The sequence below is a fragment of the Fusarium tjaetaba genome, assembly GCF_013396195.1.
Source record: "Fusarium tjaetaba strain NRRL 66243 chromosome Unknown NRRL66243_c0000116, whole genome shotgun sequence".
Lineage (NCBI taxonomy): Eukaryota > Fungi > Ascomycota > Sordariomycetes > Hypocreales > Nectriaceae > Fusarium > Fusarium tjaetaba.
This window is the reverse complement of record NW_023501312.1, coordinates 41706-55781: the sequence shown is the minus strand read 5'-3', so window position 1 is coordinate 55781 and position 14076 is coordinate 41706. Positions and strand designations below refer to the sequence as shown.

The window sequence follows — 14076 nt, the reverse complement described above, 5'->3', positions numbered from 1 at the left end:
TATTAAACAAAAAGCAAAGGGTATCGTATATAGGTATCCTAAATCCTCGGATATGGTAGCAGTCGTCTGTTGGCATCGAGACCTTCACTATCTTCACGGTATTCATGTTTTTAAAAGGCAAGCCCAATTACTTCATTACCCAAAACACGCCTCATACTGTGAAGTACTCCCTCTGTAGCTGCCTCGTTGACCCCGTATCGCTAGCCACATCATCATACTCAGACCTCCTCGCCTGCTTAACAACAACTTCCGTTCGTGTGGTCTTCTGGATGCCTCCCTCTAGTCGATCTACCAGTTCTATATCGTCCGTATTCGCTTCGATAAACGTAGTGTTGCCGCCAACAAACATGGCTGATGGTATTTTGCTTTTTCCGGTCTGCTTTGAGCTCTTCTTTTGGGTGCTGTGGGATCTGGAGCCGGAGTAGTCGGGATAGTCGCTGTTGTTGCTGGCCTTTACGACCTTGATGATGAGGTCGGCCATGTTCATTTCGATGTGGAGTTTGACGAGACATGCTAGAGGGTGGAACTGGACATATCTATAGAAAGAAGTTAGCAGTTTGACGGGCGAGTTGGTCGGGTTGACTTACACAATGTCGTTCGGTAGGGACATCATTGCGATAAGGAGGATCTGGTCAGAATCAGTACGCATAGGAACAGTTCTTGGGCTGTGGAAGCATACATCCATAGTCATCGACACAGCAATCATGCCCAAATTGAACCGAAACAGTCGAGTGTACTTGGTCAGGCCATTCGAAATGAGTCTCGATCTCACAAGATGGATAAAGTACAGATTGAGTCCCGCATCAACCACCAGGAAGATGACCTTCTCGATTCTATCCCAGACTTTGTTGATGTCGATCCAAGTCTTGTTAGCCTGCAGCCGAGCTGGTATCCAAATAGTGAAGACACTGATGTTGATACATAATATGATGAGGAAGGAGTATATCTTGAGGCGCTTGGCGTTTTGTCGGTTGACCATGAGGATTGCAATTCGATTTATGATGATTTGGATGAGTGCTTGAAGTTGAATACACCAAAGGAAGACTGCATACCATTAGCGTCTCCTCGGGATTGCCAGGGGCGCCAATACAATAGCAGCGGTAGGACTTACTTAGAGTAAAGAAAACCGGAAACCCGCCGGGGATATAATTTCGTAGATAGCACCAAGTGACAGCGCTCATGATGCAACTGCTCGTCCACTCCAGCCATAACAGTATGATGTAGTGATTCATCCTACGTCCTCTCCTCCATGACTTGATGGTTTGTTGTATCCCTTTTGTGAACGTGAACAGCCCGACTCCGAGTGAGATCCCCCAAGCGATACTCGCAATATTCATGTCATTCTCACCGGCGTCGACTTCGATAAAGTTCGGTCCTTTCCATAAGTCCCCCATGGCGATAACTGCGTAACTGAACTCGGGCAATTAGAAGCGTTCAGCAAAGAACTCGGGAGGGGAGAAAGTATAGGAAGAATAGAGACAAAGAAACGGGCGACAGAGTAAGCAAACGATGGGAAGCCCACATACATATCCAACACAACATCGCCGCTAATCCTTCAGATCTTGCGAATCCCGATGCCTGTGCCCAAATAATAACGTTGATCCTATTGAAGGGTAAAAAGCACAGACGAAGCATCCATTCTCAGGATCCGCAACGATCGATCTTCGGCAGGGGATCCCAGAGCACAAGGCGAGACTCGATCTCTGGTTGGACCGGGGGGAGGCTATCATCCAGAGATCCTCAAGGCTGCATATCGGTTGGTACGTTATATGGGGTTCGTGCATGGTTGGTAGGAGATAGACGAGTATGCTTTTGGAGTGTTTTGCGAGTCGTCTCCAGGAAGAATAGCAAGAAGATTGCTGGAGTTACTGACGCTGGCACGGTGTTAGCTAAAGCTGTGAATAAGTCGCTTGACAGCCCTACAGGTGAAACAAGCAGATGTTCCAGAAAACGTCTTGAGAAATGCTTCAGCATCACGGATCATGGAGTGACACTCTTCTTCGAGTCAGGTGGGCCCATGTCGCCGGCCGCATATCACCGCCAGGTCCTAGCTTTCTGTAAGAAAAGAAATATGCCGACGAGACGAACTTGACACTATCGAACTTTGATTGGGAAAAAACGTGGTGAGTGGCAGGGAAGAGGAGAGCTGAGGTTGATGCTTTTGCGAAAATTGGTTGGAGGGTTGCTCGGTGAAGATCCGGGTCTGATATTTTGAGCGAAGGAACCCAAGCATGACACTGTACTCATACGATGCTTACTCTGTAATTGGGAAGAATATCTAATATTGTAGGCTTTTGATGTTGGTCAAACAGGGCGGTTCCTTGCTGCAGATAGATAATTCTTCAACGACGACCAACAACATCCACAGCGGGTCCCTCCCACTGAAGAAAATCCTACAAAAGCAAAACAGCAGATCCAATCTCGCAAAAATGAGCCCTCACAACTGACTAGATCTCGTCGTCTCATCTCTGTTCCCAGCTCCAAATTGCGGCTCAACATCCTCGTCGCCTCAATAGCGGACGATCAGGGTCTAGCACTATACCTAGTTATGCACCGGTGGAACGGATGTTTTCTAGCTTCAGACCTAGAACCAATGGTCTAGTTAGGTGTCCAGTGCACTGTGAAACATGCCACGTGCGTGCTCGGCGTGTTTTGTACGCTATTCATAGCGGCCGCTGTAGGGCTTGGTGAGGCTGTAGTGGATATTTTCAGAGGAATAGCGAAGCAGCTTCATTGTGTTGAATAACCACTTGTTTATTGAAGCGTGAAGATAGAAGAAAGAAAGTTTTCATATAATAGTACCCTAGAAAAAGAAAGCAGATCATCCGATTGCTACCTAACACATTAACATTAACGACGGATCTCGTAGGCAAGCCCTGCAAGCCTGTTCCCTGTCTTCGGCTCCGCTACGGCTCCCAGAAACGAAGCTGTTACAGAAATGGATTCGAGGAATTGATGGGCGGTCAATGCAGTGAAGAGCCATGCTTGTGTATAATTGGATGGGTATATCATCCACTGAGATTGCCAACAATTCACTGCGGAGATGATGCTGGTGGTAAGCTCAAATGAATATGATGTCATTGACTCTCTCAGGTCAAACCTCACTGCTTCATAAACAACCGCACTCTGGCAGCCGGTCAATTATGAGAGGGTCACGTATAAGTGCAATGAAAAAAAACACCTCATACTGCAGTTCTTGATGAATTCAAATCTCCATTTGCCTGTCAATTCACTGTCAATGAAGATCGTGTATAGAAACATTGAAGTTTGTCATGGTGCATCTGCTCAAAGAGCATTGACTCACCCTTACATGGCCAAACACAAGGAATACCTCGATCCAACACTTTTTTAGAGTTACGTTACGGGGCTATGCAAAATAATAGATGGTTTTATGGGCTTTGTACGATTGATTAGTAGTTGTGTTGATATGTGTTGTTCATCGTGATCTTACCTTGACACTCAGGCTTGTTTGCAATGACTTGACGTCGGTTCGTTCTCCAGCATCATACGTCAAGCATCAACAATCTGTTTAAGTGCATATTAAAGCTACATTGAGAAGCAGAGACTGCTGTTTCCAATTGGGTGCATACGTAGATCGTATAAAGCTGCTGCTTAAAAGAGGTACTGTGCAAAACGCAGACAGAATCAAAGGTATAGGGTGAATGGCTGGGAAAACATCCTCACTTCACGCAACCGAAAAAAACTACTGGGTGCCACCAACGCGAGTTGCACCAGAACAATACTTTTGAGTACCTAGTTTACAGTACTCATGGGCCTCGTTGAACAGCTCCAGCGCTCTGATCACTTATGACGATCCATTAGTGGCAACCACCCCGCAATCCTCAGCAATCAACCATCTACAATACAACCTACCAAGTGCTAAGCCACCATGACTCCCTCATAAATCCACCCAAGTCCTCACTTACACGACTTTCCAAAATGCTTGGATTTATACCACCATGAAGAAGAGATCTCGCGCCTGCGAAGCCTGCCAGGCTCTCAAAGTCAAATGCGAACCATCACCTGAAGAGTCATCAATCTGTGAACGATGCTCTCGATACAGTCTCACTTGTGTGCCTGCTGCGAGAAAGTGGCAGAGAGATAGGATTGTTGAGTTGGAGGAACAGGTTAGGAATCTGCAGGATAAACTTGATGGCGCTACCAATTCGACGCTGGGGTTGTCGACTTATGCTGCTTCTTCGACGAGGGCTACTTCGGTGTTCTCTGATGGAGCTTGGCCGCAGACAAGTGCTGGGCCATCGGAACTGGGCTTTTTGGATTCTCGTATAGACTACGATACTAAGCTTCGATGTCTGGAGGTCTGCTCAACAAGGGCTGGACAGTTCTGGTACCTTATACCTCCCGTTGACACCACCTCAGCACGATCATGGCTAGACTCCCTCCGGACAGGCGCACCCGTCAAGCTCATATCCATGCTCGCCTTCACGATACCCCCTTCCTCCGCCGAGATCGATCCCCAAACGCAAGAGGACCTACGAATCAAGACCTTTGAAATCCTCGGCCAAGCAGCCGTCGGTCTCAAGCGTCCCTCGCTAGATCTCATCCAGGCCGCGCTAATAACCGGTCTCTGGATCAGACCCTCCCTCGACTGCAACCACGGGAATCCGAACCAGGCTGTCTCACTGGCACACGATCTCAGCGTGGAGCTTGGTCTTGGAGGTGCGGAGATGCAGACTTCTGCGCCGGCGTGGTTCTTCCGCATCCAGGGGCCACTGACGCTGGAGATGCAGAAGATTTGGTTGGCGGGCTGGATGACTTCTACGATGAAGGCGCTTGGGCTTAGGAGGGCGCATGATTTTGATTGGGGAACGGCGCATTATGAGGCTCTGGGGGCGTTGGAGGCTGATGGCTCGGAGCCGTTGTTCTTGGAGATGCTTTATACGATTCGACTTCATGCAAAGGTTGCTAGTTCTCTTGAACTCTGCAATACCCGCGCCTTTCTCGACGTCAACTCTGATGTTTTTGCGGCGACGAGGAACCAGGTCTACGATGATCTGAACGAGCTGAGTAACAGACCTCTTGCAGGCGAAGTTCAGCTGCGTTTCTGGCGAATGCTCGTCGTAATACACGTCAACGAACCAGTTCTTCACACAACCACCAACAAAACCCTATTCACATCCCCCTACATCTCCGAAAGAATCGGCGTCCACGACTTTGCCCGCGGCCCCATAACCTCAACAACAGCAACAGCCCTGCACTCAATAGTAGAGGCCTGCCACCTCGCCATCTCAATAGTCCTCGAAATGGACGCCTCCACAATCCTATCCCTTCCCTCCCTCTGCTTCGGCCCAGCGGTGAGCTACACACTCTCCATCCTCATCAAAGTCTTCGTGGCAGTGTCTGCACCAGGAAACACATACAGCCAAATCCTGACACGCGAAACCCTGCACGTGCGAGAAGCCATGCAGAAACTCATATCAGTCAAAGAGGAGCTGCTAAAGCTCGATCCGCATATGGGCAACTGGAACACGAGGATCATAGGATCTGTGGAATGGCTGGGCGTTTGGCTGGATGATTACGAGAGTATTATTGAGCGCTATGAGGAAAATCTGCAGAGGGAGGTTGCAGAACAGGAAATCGAGGGACTCAGCCCCAATGGACATTTCTAATCAATTCCTACCTTTACACCAACCTAGTAATTAATCTTTAGTCTACGGTAGTAACATGCACCTTTATTCCCTGTAGCTTGTTCTTTTATCCTGCAGAAGTTTAAGTCTAACCATGTAAGCCTGCAGAAAGGGTCTAGAAGCCGTTACATCCTACAGGGATGCTTTTTTGGCGCGGGAATCCGTGTCCTGTCACTTACACGGGTAGACTTACAAATGACGTACACGACTCTCGGGGAGGCTTTAAGGCTGTGCAATAACCGACGAAGGCTGTGCTGGCAGTTAAGCTTGTATTTCCCCAGGGTCTTTTATGGAGACGGTGAATTTTGACCGTGGATTTTATATGTGTTGTAGATGTGAGACCCTGGTAGTTGGGTCAACATCATGATCACTGAGCGTTATGCATGGGATGAGCGAGAGTCGATGATGCTTCGACTTTGAGAGAGATGCTTGGTATGGATTGAGGAAGGATTTGTTTGAATTTGTTTGGGGATCATGGTTGGCTTCATGGAGAGGTGTTGTGTATAAAGTGAAGGGAGAATCGCGCGGCGAAGAGAAGTCTCATCACTCACGGCTTCACATCTTCAGCATCACAATCACAATTACTACCAGCTTAACAGCTATCGCCAGCTTCATTATCCTCTTCAGCTTCAAAATCTTCAAGATGAAGTTCCTCAACCTCGCAGCTCTCGCATCCGCCGTGGTCGCCCAATCCGACCTCGCCAGCATCCTCTCCTCCCAATCCGACCTCTCCACGCTCGCCGAGCTCCTCGCTCTCGTGCCCGACATCGCAGAGACTCTCGCATCCGCCAGCAACATCACCATCTTTGCTCCCACCAACGAAGCATTCGCCTCAGTCCCCCTCGACATTCCCGAGGGAGAAGCTATTTCCCAGCGCAACGACACCATCGCCATTGGTGCTCTGCTGTCAAACCATGTCTTTAAGGGCTATTATCCTGCCAAGGTCGCTACGGACATTCCTGTGTTTGTGCAGTCGCTGCTGGACTCGAGCTTTGTCAATTATCGTCAGCCGTTTGGCAACTTTACGGGTGGTCAGTATAATGGTATTGTGAAAGATGGCGATGATGTTGTTGTCATCTCTGGTGAGGAGACTCTGTCCTATGTGACTGAAGCCGTGAGTACTACTATCTTAGACATTGAACTGGTACTGATGATTTGCAGGATATCAAGGTCGGTGACTCAGTCATCATCCACAAAGTCGACAAGCCTCTCAGCTTCGGTGCTCCTCTCCAACTCTTCACCCGCCGCGACAACCTCCTCAACTTCAACGCCGCTCTCAACGCAGCAGACCTCCCCTACAACTTCGGCAACCTGGATCGCGACTCTTCTACCCTCGTCAACATCTCTGACTTCACCGTCTTCATCCCCAACGACCCTGCCTTTGAGGCTATCGGTTCAGTCCTTAAGAGCGCTGATCTCAAGACTCTGCAGGAGGTGTTGAAGTACCACATCGTGGATGATGTCCTCTTCTCTACTAATCTGGCCAATGTCAGCGTTCCTAGTCTGCAGGGCGCTGATCTGACGTTTACTGTTGCTGAGGATGGAAGTGCTTGGGTGAATGGAGCCAAGATTCTCTTCACCAATGTTCTTCTCTTCAATGGTGTCGCTCACGTTATCGATGGGTAAGTCGTTCGTCTCCTATTAACCTCCTACAATACTGACAGCAGTAGTGTCCTCAACCCTGCCGACGATCCCTTTGACCGCGCTGATCTCAAGCCCGCTGCCGACGCTGATGACCGCCTTGCTTTCCCTGGCGCAACACCCGTCTCCAAGCTTCCCTTCTCCGTCATCAGCTACGCCGACGACAGCCAGCCTACTTACACCACCCCCGAGCTTCTCAAGACCCTCAAGGCCATTGACGTCTCAGTTCTTGCTACTGCCACCGCTACCGCAGATGCTACCACTGGTGCTGGAGAGACTACTCCCACTCCTACCGGAGTCGCCCCCGTTGTCAACGCCGGAAGCTCCAAGTTCGTCGCTGGAGGAGCTAGGGTTTTTGCTGTTCTCATTGCTCTCTGGATGGTTTAAGCTGTTGGTAATTTGAGGTTGTCTTGGTAAAGTTCTTTGTACGAGTCTGTGGTCGCCTTAATACTCCAGATGCAGATCTTTCAAGATCCAGAATTTACCCGGTTAGAGTAGATTAGTACTTAATGTTCTGAATTTACATCTTTTCTTATACAATGTCATATGCGAACATGAGCAAGAGTCTACCGAATCGGGGAGAGCAAGCGCCGAAGATTGGTCATGTAGACTCCATCTCGGAATACCGAGACTAGCGAGGGTCCGAGAGTGGAGATGCCGCGCGCAAGGATCGTCAGAGATGGTTTCCGATCGCGATGCCAGTTTCAATTCCGTGGTACGGAGGTCCGTACAACTTCACAGATTGATTTGTCAGATTACTCCTTGCTATAACACCCAAATATTTATCTCTCCATAACAGACTTCTTCCCTCGTTTTGCAATCATTGCATCATCCCTCAAACTCTCAAGTAAGTCTCGTCATGAGGGCGCCTGTCAAAGCACCTTCGACTTGGGGTAGCACAGCTCGTCGTCTCGCATGTTGGTCGTTCTTCATCTTTATTTGCTACTGGAGTGCTGAATGGATCTCAGATCATAAAGGCACCATCTCTCAACTTCCCCTGGCCAGCACGTTAGTCGCAGCACCAACAAGGCTCTACCAACATTATTTATCCGGAAGCAGGCCATTTAGTTCGTCTACGTTCCAGCTACAGGAGCAGTCTCAGCCTATCAAAATGGGCTCCCAGACCAAGAATCTAGATGGCCTCAAGGAGCATCTCACTCATGATAAACTTGACGAGCTGCGGAATTTCTGGTTTGAGCATATCCCCGAGGAGGCCAACCGTATCATCGCTCCTGGAGAACTGCAAAAGAGATGGTTCTTCTCGGACAAAGAGTTTGACAATGTCTGCGTGTAAGTCACACACTTACTCCGAATTGGCCAGATCCTCTAACACATCCTAGCACTCGATTCAGCCCTGTACTCGAAGCCATCCGCAACGCGGGTGTTACGTCCGCACAAGAGCTTCTGTCCGTTGCCCAGCCTCGGAACTCGCTAGACTGGCTGAGCCTTATCATTCTGCTCGACCAAATTCCACGCAACTCATATCGCGGCGAGAAAGCATCCATTTGCTTCACTTACTTCGACCCTATCGCACAGCAAGTCTCACTCGAAGCCATCAAGCAAGGCATTCCAGATAAGGCACCTGAGATCCGCTGGGTTTTCTCCCACCGCACCTGGTTCTACATGCCCTTGATGCACTCAGAGGACATATCTGCGCATGAACAGGCTGTGGCTGCCTATGATCGGATCAACCAGGATATACTGAGCTTGATAGATGGAATAGGCGGCGCAGACGAGTACGAGAGGAAGGCGAGGGAAGTGGTGCAAGCGGATCCTGAAGCAGCAAAGGCAGTTGGTGAGACGAATAAGATGTTTGAGGAGAAGCATAGAGTTATTATTGAGAGGTTTGGGAGATATCCGCATAGAAACAAGGCACTTGGGAGGGAGGCGACGCCAGCGGAAGTGGAGTTTCTTGAGAGTGGAGGTGATACATTTGGTAGCTGAGCCTCGGGGGCAAGAAAACACCGAACCTTGATATAGGGTGTTAAAATAAACTTAGTAAAGAGTCCCCTAAATTTAGGGTAGATTTACCTAAATATTTTTATCACTTAGGGTCAAGGTCCTGAGTTTTCTTTCCTGCCCCAGCTGAGCAACTCAGATCATTGTGATCTGCAGTATTAACAATGACCTCATTGCGCTAAGATGCACTATCAAAACAATTGACGATCATATTCGCGTATCAATTATCAATCCGGGAGCGGTCAGACAGGTACATGCTGTAGGCGTATATTAATGACTGCAGAGATAGTAAGTACCACGTAAAAAGCTGAGAGTAAGTTGAGAATAAATGCCTGCGCGTTTCGAAGAGTCAATTGTCCCAAAGTCAATCAATCAATCGACCACCGTAACGCGCCTCATGACAGCGCGTGTGTATCCTATTCAGAGCCACGATACGCCTAAAGCGAATACGTCCGGGCAATTTAAACGACTGCCCAGCCGAAAACACCTCCATTCACCAATAGGAATCGACGGGTGCGCTAGTGTGATAGCGCCAACTACCGACAGTCCACTAACGACCAGCGGCCGCCCACCAATTCCCCAGGGGCTTTTTACGGTTCTGACACTCAATTGCCTAAACGGGCACCTCGGATGTCGAGTGATCCGACTTCCAGCATCGGTAGTTGACCTGATGTCACAGTGCCATTGTTTACGCTCAATACCACTTTTTCCTCTTCCAACTACTATATATACCAAAGTTGACATCTATTCGAAATGGTTACTACAAGAGCGAGTTCTCGCGGCGAGAGCGTCAGTACTGAAAGTTCTACGACGATTGATATACCTCCTACGCCTGCTACGCGAAAACGAACGATGAAGAACACAGACTCGAACCCCTCACTTTCAAATGGATCGTCCAAGAAACGCGCTTCTCATACGTGGCATCATACAGCCTCATCGACAACGATTCTCTGGCTGGCGATATCATTGCCCCTCGTCATATGGGATATAGGCTACGTCTTTGGCCGTCCTCACACCATGCCTGACGGTTTCCTCCACTGGCCATTATACGTCCCGTATGCGCTGTACGGCCAAGTCGATCACGTTTACGGCTGGAAGGCTTTCAATGCAAAAAACGGCTTCACTGCTGCGCAAACGGCGTTGAATGTTGTTGAGACGGTTATGTACTTGGTGTATTTGTACATGTTGTGGACGCGCGCGGATAAGCCGCTTGATGGTGCGAAGAGAACTTTGAGTGGGCGAGATGGTGCGTTGGCTGTTGTTATTGGCTTTAGTGCTGCTGTTATGACGCTGAGCAAGACAATTTTATACTGTAAGTGAGCATCTCTTGTACATGAGATGGAGCTGACAGAACTAGGGGCCAATGAGTACTACAGTGGCTTTGACAACATTGCGCACAACACACCGATGGACCTACTCACTCTTTGGATAATTCCCAAGTAAGTATGTATACGATGTACTAGAATTGATACTAATCCTTTGTCAGCGGTGCCTGGATTGTCCTTCCGACCTACATGATCTCCAAGTTTGGGGGAGATATTCTGGATGGCCTGACACTTGCTTCGAGCCAATCGGTAAAGGCGGAATAGAACAAGCACGAAGGATCTGGTTGAACGTCTCCTTTAGTATTTGGCGGATATGTATGAGGAATGAGAGATGATGTGTAATACGAGGGTGGGTTCTGGCGCTTTTGACGCTTGATGTATATGGATGAGGCAAAATTGAAATTGACTATTGTTTGAGTATTCACATTCAGCCCGAGAAGCACATCGCAGTAGGAGCAACTGACATCAATACTGATGATTAACTACTACCCTTCCAATCTCACCTTACCTCCCACAGCAAACATAATAAAGCTAGCTATAACTATCGTCTAGACATGTCATTTCATAAAGAAATAGGGGTATTCGCTTATAACAACCAAACAAAAAACAAACATAGAAAAACGCGTCAAGCGTGCGTAATAGCAATCACACATCTCCTCCTCTGCAAATTCATCTCATATCAGTCAACCCTCCCAAATCAGCATACTGCTCCCAAGCAGGCATCATATCATCATCCTCCTCCGTCATCTCCCCCGGACTCTCCATAAACGTCTGCATGGCAGCCCAATCCGCATCCTCATTCACGATATACGGCTCCTCCACCTGCGTCTTTATCCGCAGCGGCTGCGGAAACATGCTGTGTCGTCTGCTCTCGACTTCGTCTGCGTAGCGCGAGTCGGAGAACATGGCGCTGATGGGCCGGCTGCGCTTGGAGACGCGACCGGACATTGAGCGTGCGACCATGGACATTACGTCGCGGCGGCGCTCGCGGCGGGCCTTTACGTCTTTGGGGATCGTGGGCTCGACGTAGTACTCTGTTAGTGGGGGAGTGTCGAGGGGTGATTCGGTGTCGATGCTCTCGGGGGTTGTGTTGTCTGTGTCGTCTGTTTTTGTGTCGCTTCCGTCTGTGTCGAGGTTCACATCGTTTGTGCCGTTGCCGTAGCCGTGGACAACGATTTCGTGGTATGTTGGTCGTGAAGGTGGTGTGATTGATTGAGGGGGTGTGGTAGTGGGTGATTTAAACATGCGCATTGATCGTCGAATTGTTGAGGAGCGGCTGAGTGCCTGTGTGAATGAGTTTGAGCGAGATGGACGTGAAGGCATTGATGCTCGACGTTCCATCTTGCGGTTATCGTGTTGTGTCTGGGGACGATCTCGGTGAGTGAGAGCGAAGTAATCGATGTCCGGCTTGATCTCAATCTTTCCAAAGGAATCTTCTCCTGCGTCTGCAGCACCGTCCGGTTGCACACTCCAGGTCGGTCCGCTAGTAACGTACTGGGTCTGGCGTCTCAGGATACGGTCCAGATCGCGAGGTGTATCCCACGGTGGAAGCTTGTCAGTTAAAGCAGAGAGACTGTAGTGAGCCTCGTTGATCTCGTCCTCTTGCAAATCTGTCGCTGTGTCTGTCGCGTAGCGGAGGACTTGGTATGCTGAGTAGATGAGAATCCATCGGATCTTGCGAGCATCCTCCAGCGACACCTTCTCTTGCTTATCCGCTTTGTTCGGTGACATGATGGAATCTTCTTCGAAGCGTCGATATGCTCTCACGAGGTCATTCTGTGCAACTCCTGGTTTCATCAAATTTGAGGCGTTGATCAGGGCTGTGTGAGCCGTAACTCTGCGATCTGATCTGAGAGTCACACGTCCAGGAAACCAAGACATGCGTCTCGAGTTGTTGCCATTCGTGTCTGGGAGAAGCGGCAGTGGATGATCAAGAACATCGTATCCGTGCTCAAAGTCGAAAGATTGAACAAGCTGAATAGTGCAGATCCCTCCGTGCGCTGTGGGCGGCATGGTATGTGATGAGGTATACTGGTCATCAACGAGTAGATCATACAAAGCCTCAAAGTCCTCACGCATGATCCTTAAAACAGCGGGATCGAACAGGTCGTTGCCAGAGTCCGTAGTCGGCGGGTAGTATCCCAGCTTGGTCGTATAGAATGATAACAAAAAACTCCGGAAGCGCTCGAGGTGAGCTCGGGCGCCTGCTGAGACGCTCAAATGAGCCTCCGACAGCTCATCGTCCAAAAACGTCCTCAGCATAGAAGATGACCACGTCATGCGATAATCAAGTTCGAGATGTCCCTTACGTATGAGCTTGCGCGTTGGAGGGCTGAGCTCCTATTCTCTTCGTCAGCGGCTGGTCTTAGCATTCTTAACTAAAAAGAAAACAACAAACCTGAAACCCAACATTTTCGAACAAATATTCGCTCATGCCGACGCAATGTGCAAAAGCTCGAATGTACAGCTCCTTCATTTGAAAACACTCTGCAAGCTGCAATATCGCCAACGCGTGGTTTGGCTGATTCGCCATGTCGAGGTAGCCCTCCTCGTCAAAATACTCCATCATATCTGAGACATTGTCGTCCACGCCGGATCGAAACTCATGCATACTGTGGAGAAGACCAATGAGAGCATTGCCGAGACTGTATCCGACCATGGATCTTCGAAACACCCAGGCGAAGAAATTGCGTGTTGCGAGGTGGTAGTTGAAAGCCTGCGTTTTATCTGTCGTCGGAGGTGGCGGGATGTATAGTTCGATTTTGCGTGTTGTGTTTTTCTTACTCCATCTCATGAGCTCGCGAAGATTGGGTTTTTGGACGCCCTCCCACACTAGGAATCTTTGGATGAGGGGGTAGCATTGGGCTTCGAGGAGTGCTGAGAAGGGGACCTTGAAGGAGGGACCTCGTTGAGAATGACCTTTTGCGTGGAGATGCACCATGCAGTTCCCATTTCGAAACCACAGTTCAGGGTCCTGTTTCTGTAATTAGATATTCAGTTTCATGAGTAATTCCTCGACTGACTCACTCGTCGAATGTTGTCCCATTCTGTGCACGTTCTCGCAGCTCCATCCCACCGCTTCACAGTCGGATGATGATCCATTCTCCCATTCACAAAAGCGCTGAACCGCAGGGAACTCTGTCGAGAGTTCACCTGTATAGACGGCATAGTGAGGGAGTTGTATATCATATGCTTCTGGCCAGAATGCCAAAAATATCGACGATCAAAAGCAGTTCAACAAATCTGCAACGAGCCGCGTCGTCGGGATGTTGCAGGTGAATGAGTCTTTGTTCGTTAAATCCCCCTGCACTGTTTAGAAAAAAAGGTCCCTGTCGTTTCTTTTACGAGCGCGTAGAATAAAATAGAAACCCCATCACAACTCAAGTGATACGGCCATATCGAAGGGGGAAAAGACGTCAGGCGCAGGGTTCCATGACGGGTCTACGTAAGAGATCTCCAGAAGATTCAAGACAAGACGAAAGATCTCAGACCTCACCCAGGGG

At 49.1% G+C, this 14076-nt stretch overlaps 6 protein-coding genes across 6 annotated transcripts; 4 read left to right on the top strand and 2 right to left on the bottom strand.

Annotated features, from left to right (window-relative positions):
• Positions 1–151: 151 nt before the first annotated feature.
• FTJAE_6037 (uncharacterized protein) lies at positions 152–1394 on the bottom strand (the record flags this gene model as incomplete). Its single annotated transcript, XM_037352609.1, has 4 exons — positions 152–536; positions 588–628; positions 680–1044; positions 1112–1394. The coding sequence occupies 4 exons, from the start codon at positions 1392–1394 to the stop codon at positions 152–154; spliced, it is 1074 nt and encodes a 357-aa protein (XP_037206878.1).
• Positions 1395–3959: 2565 nt separating this feature from the next.
• FTJAE_6036 (cercosporin resistance) lies at positions 3960–5630 on the top strand (the record flags this gene model as incomplete). The annotated part of the gene is made up of 1 exon (XM_037352608.1): positions 3960–5630. The coding sequence occupies one exon, from the start codon at positions 3960–3962 to the stop codon at positions 5628–5630; it is 1671 nt and encodes a 556-aa protein (XP_037206877.1).
• A 661-nt stretch (positions 5631–6291) lies between these two features.
• On the top strand, positions 6292–7676 carry FTJAE_6035 (transforming growth factor-beta-induced ig-h3; the record flags this gene model as incomplete). The annotated part of the gene is made up of 3 exons (XM_037352607.1): positions 6292–6762; positions 6810–7270; positions 7319–7676. The coding sequence occupies 3 exons, from the start codon at positions 6292–6294 to the stop codon at positions 7674–7676; spliced, it is 1290 nt and encodes a 429-aa protein (XP_037206876.1).
• Positions 7677–8148: 472 nt separating this feature from the next.
• Positions 8149–9233, top strand: FTJAE_6034 (uncharacterized protein; the record flags this gene model as incomplete). The annotated part of the gene is made up of 2 exons (XM_037352606.1): positions 8149–8579; positions 8630–9233. The coding sequence occupies 2 exons, from the start codon at positions 8149–8151 to the stop codon at positions 9231–9233; spliced, it is 1035 nt and encodes a 344-aa protein (XP_037206875.1).
• A 768-nt stretch (positions 9234–10001) lies between these two features.
• Positions 10002–10837, top strand: FTJAE_6033 (uncharacterized protein; the record flags this gene model as incomplete). The annotated part of the gene is made up of 3 exons (XM_037352605.1): positions 10002–10560; positions 10606–10687; positions 10735–10837. 3 exons carry the CDS (start codon positions 10002–10004, stop codon positions 10835–10837), a joined length of 744 nt encoding a protein of 247 aa, XP_037206874.1.
• A 405-nt stretch (positions 10838–11242) lies between these two features.
• On the bottom strand, positions 11243–13741 carry FTJAE_6032 (uncharacterized protein; the record flags this gene model as incomplete). Its single annotated transcript, XM_037352604.1, has 3 exons — positions 11243–12913; positions 12972–13553; positions 13601–13741. 3 exons carry the CDS (start codon positions 13739–13741, stop codon positions 11243–11245), a joined length of 2394 nt encoding a protein of 797 aa, XP_037206873.1.
• Positions 13742–14076: the final 335 nt, after the last annotated feature.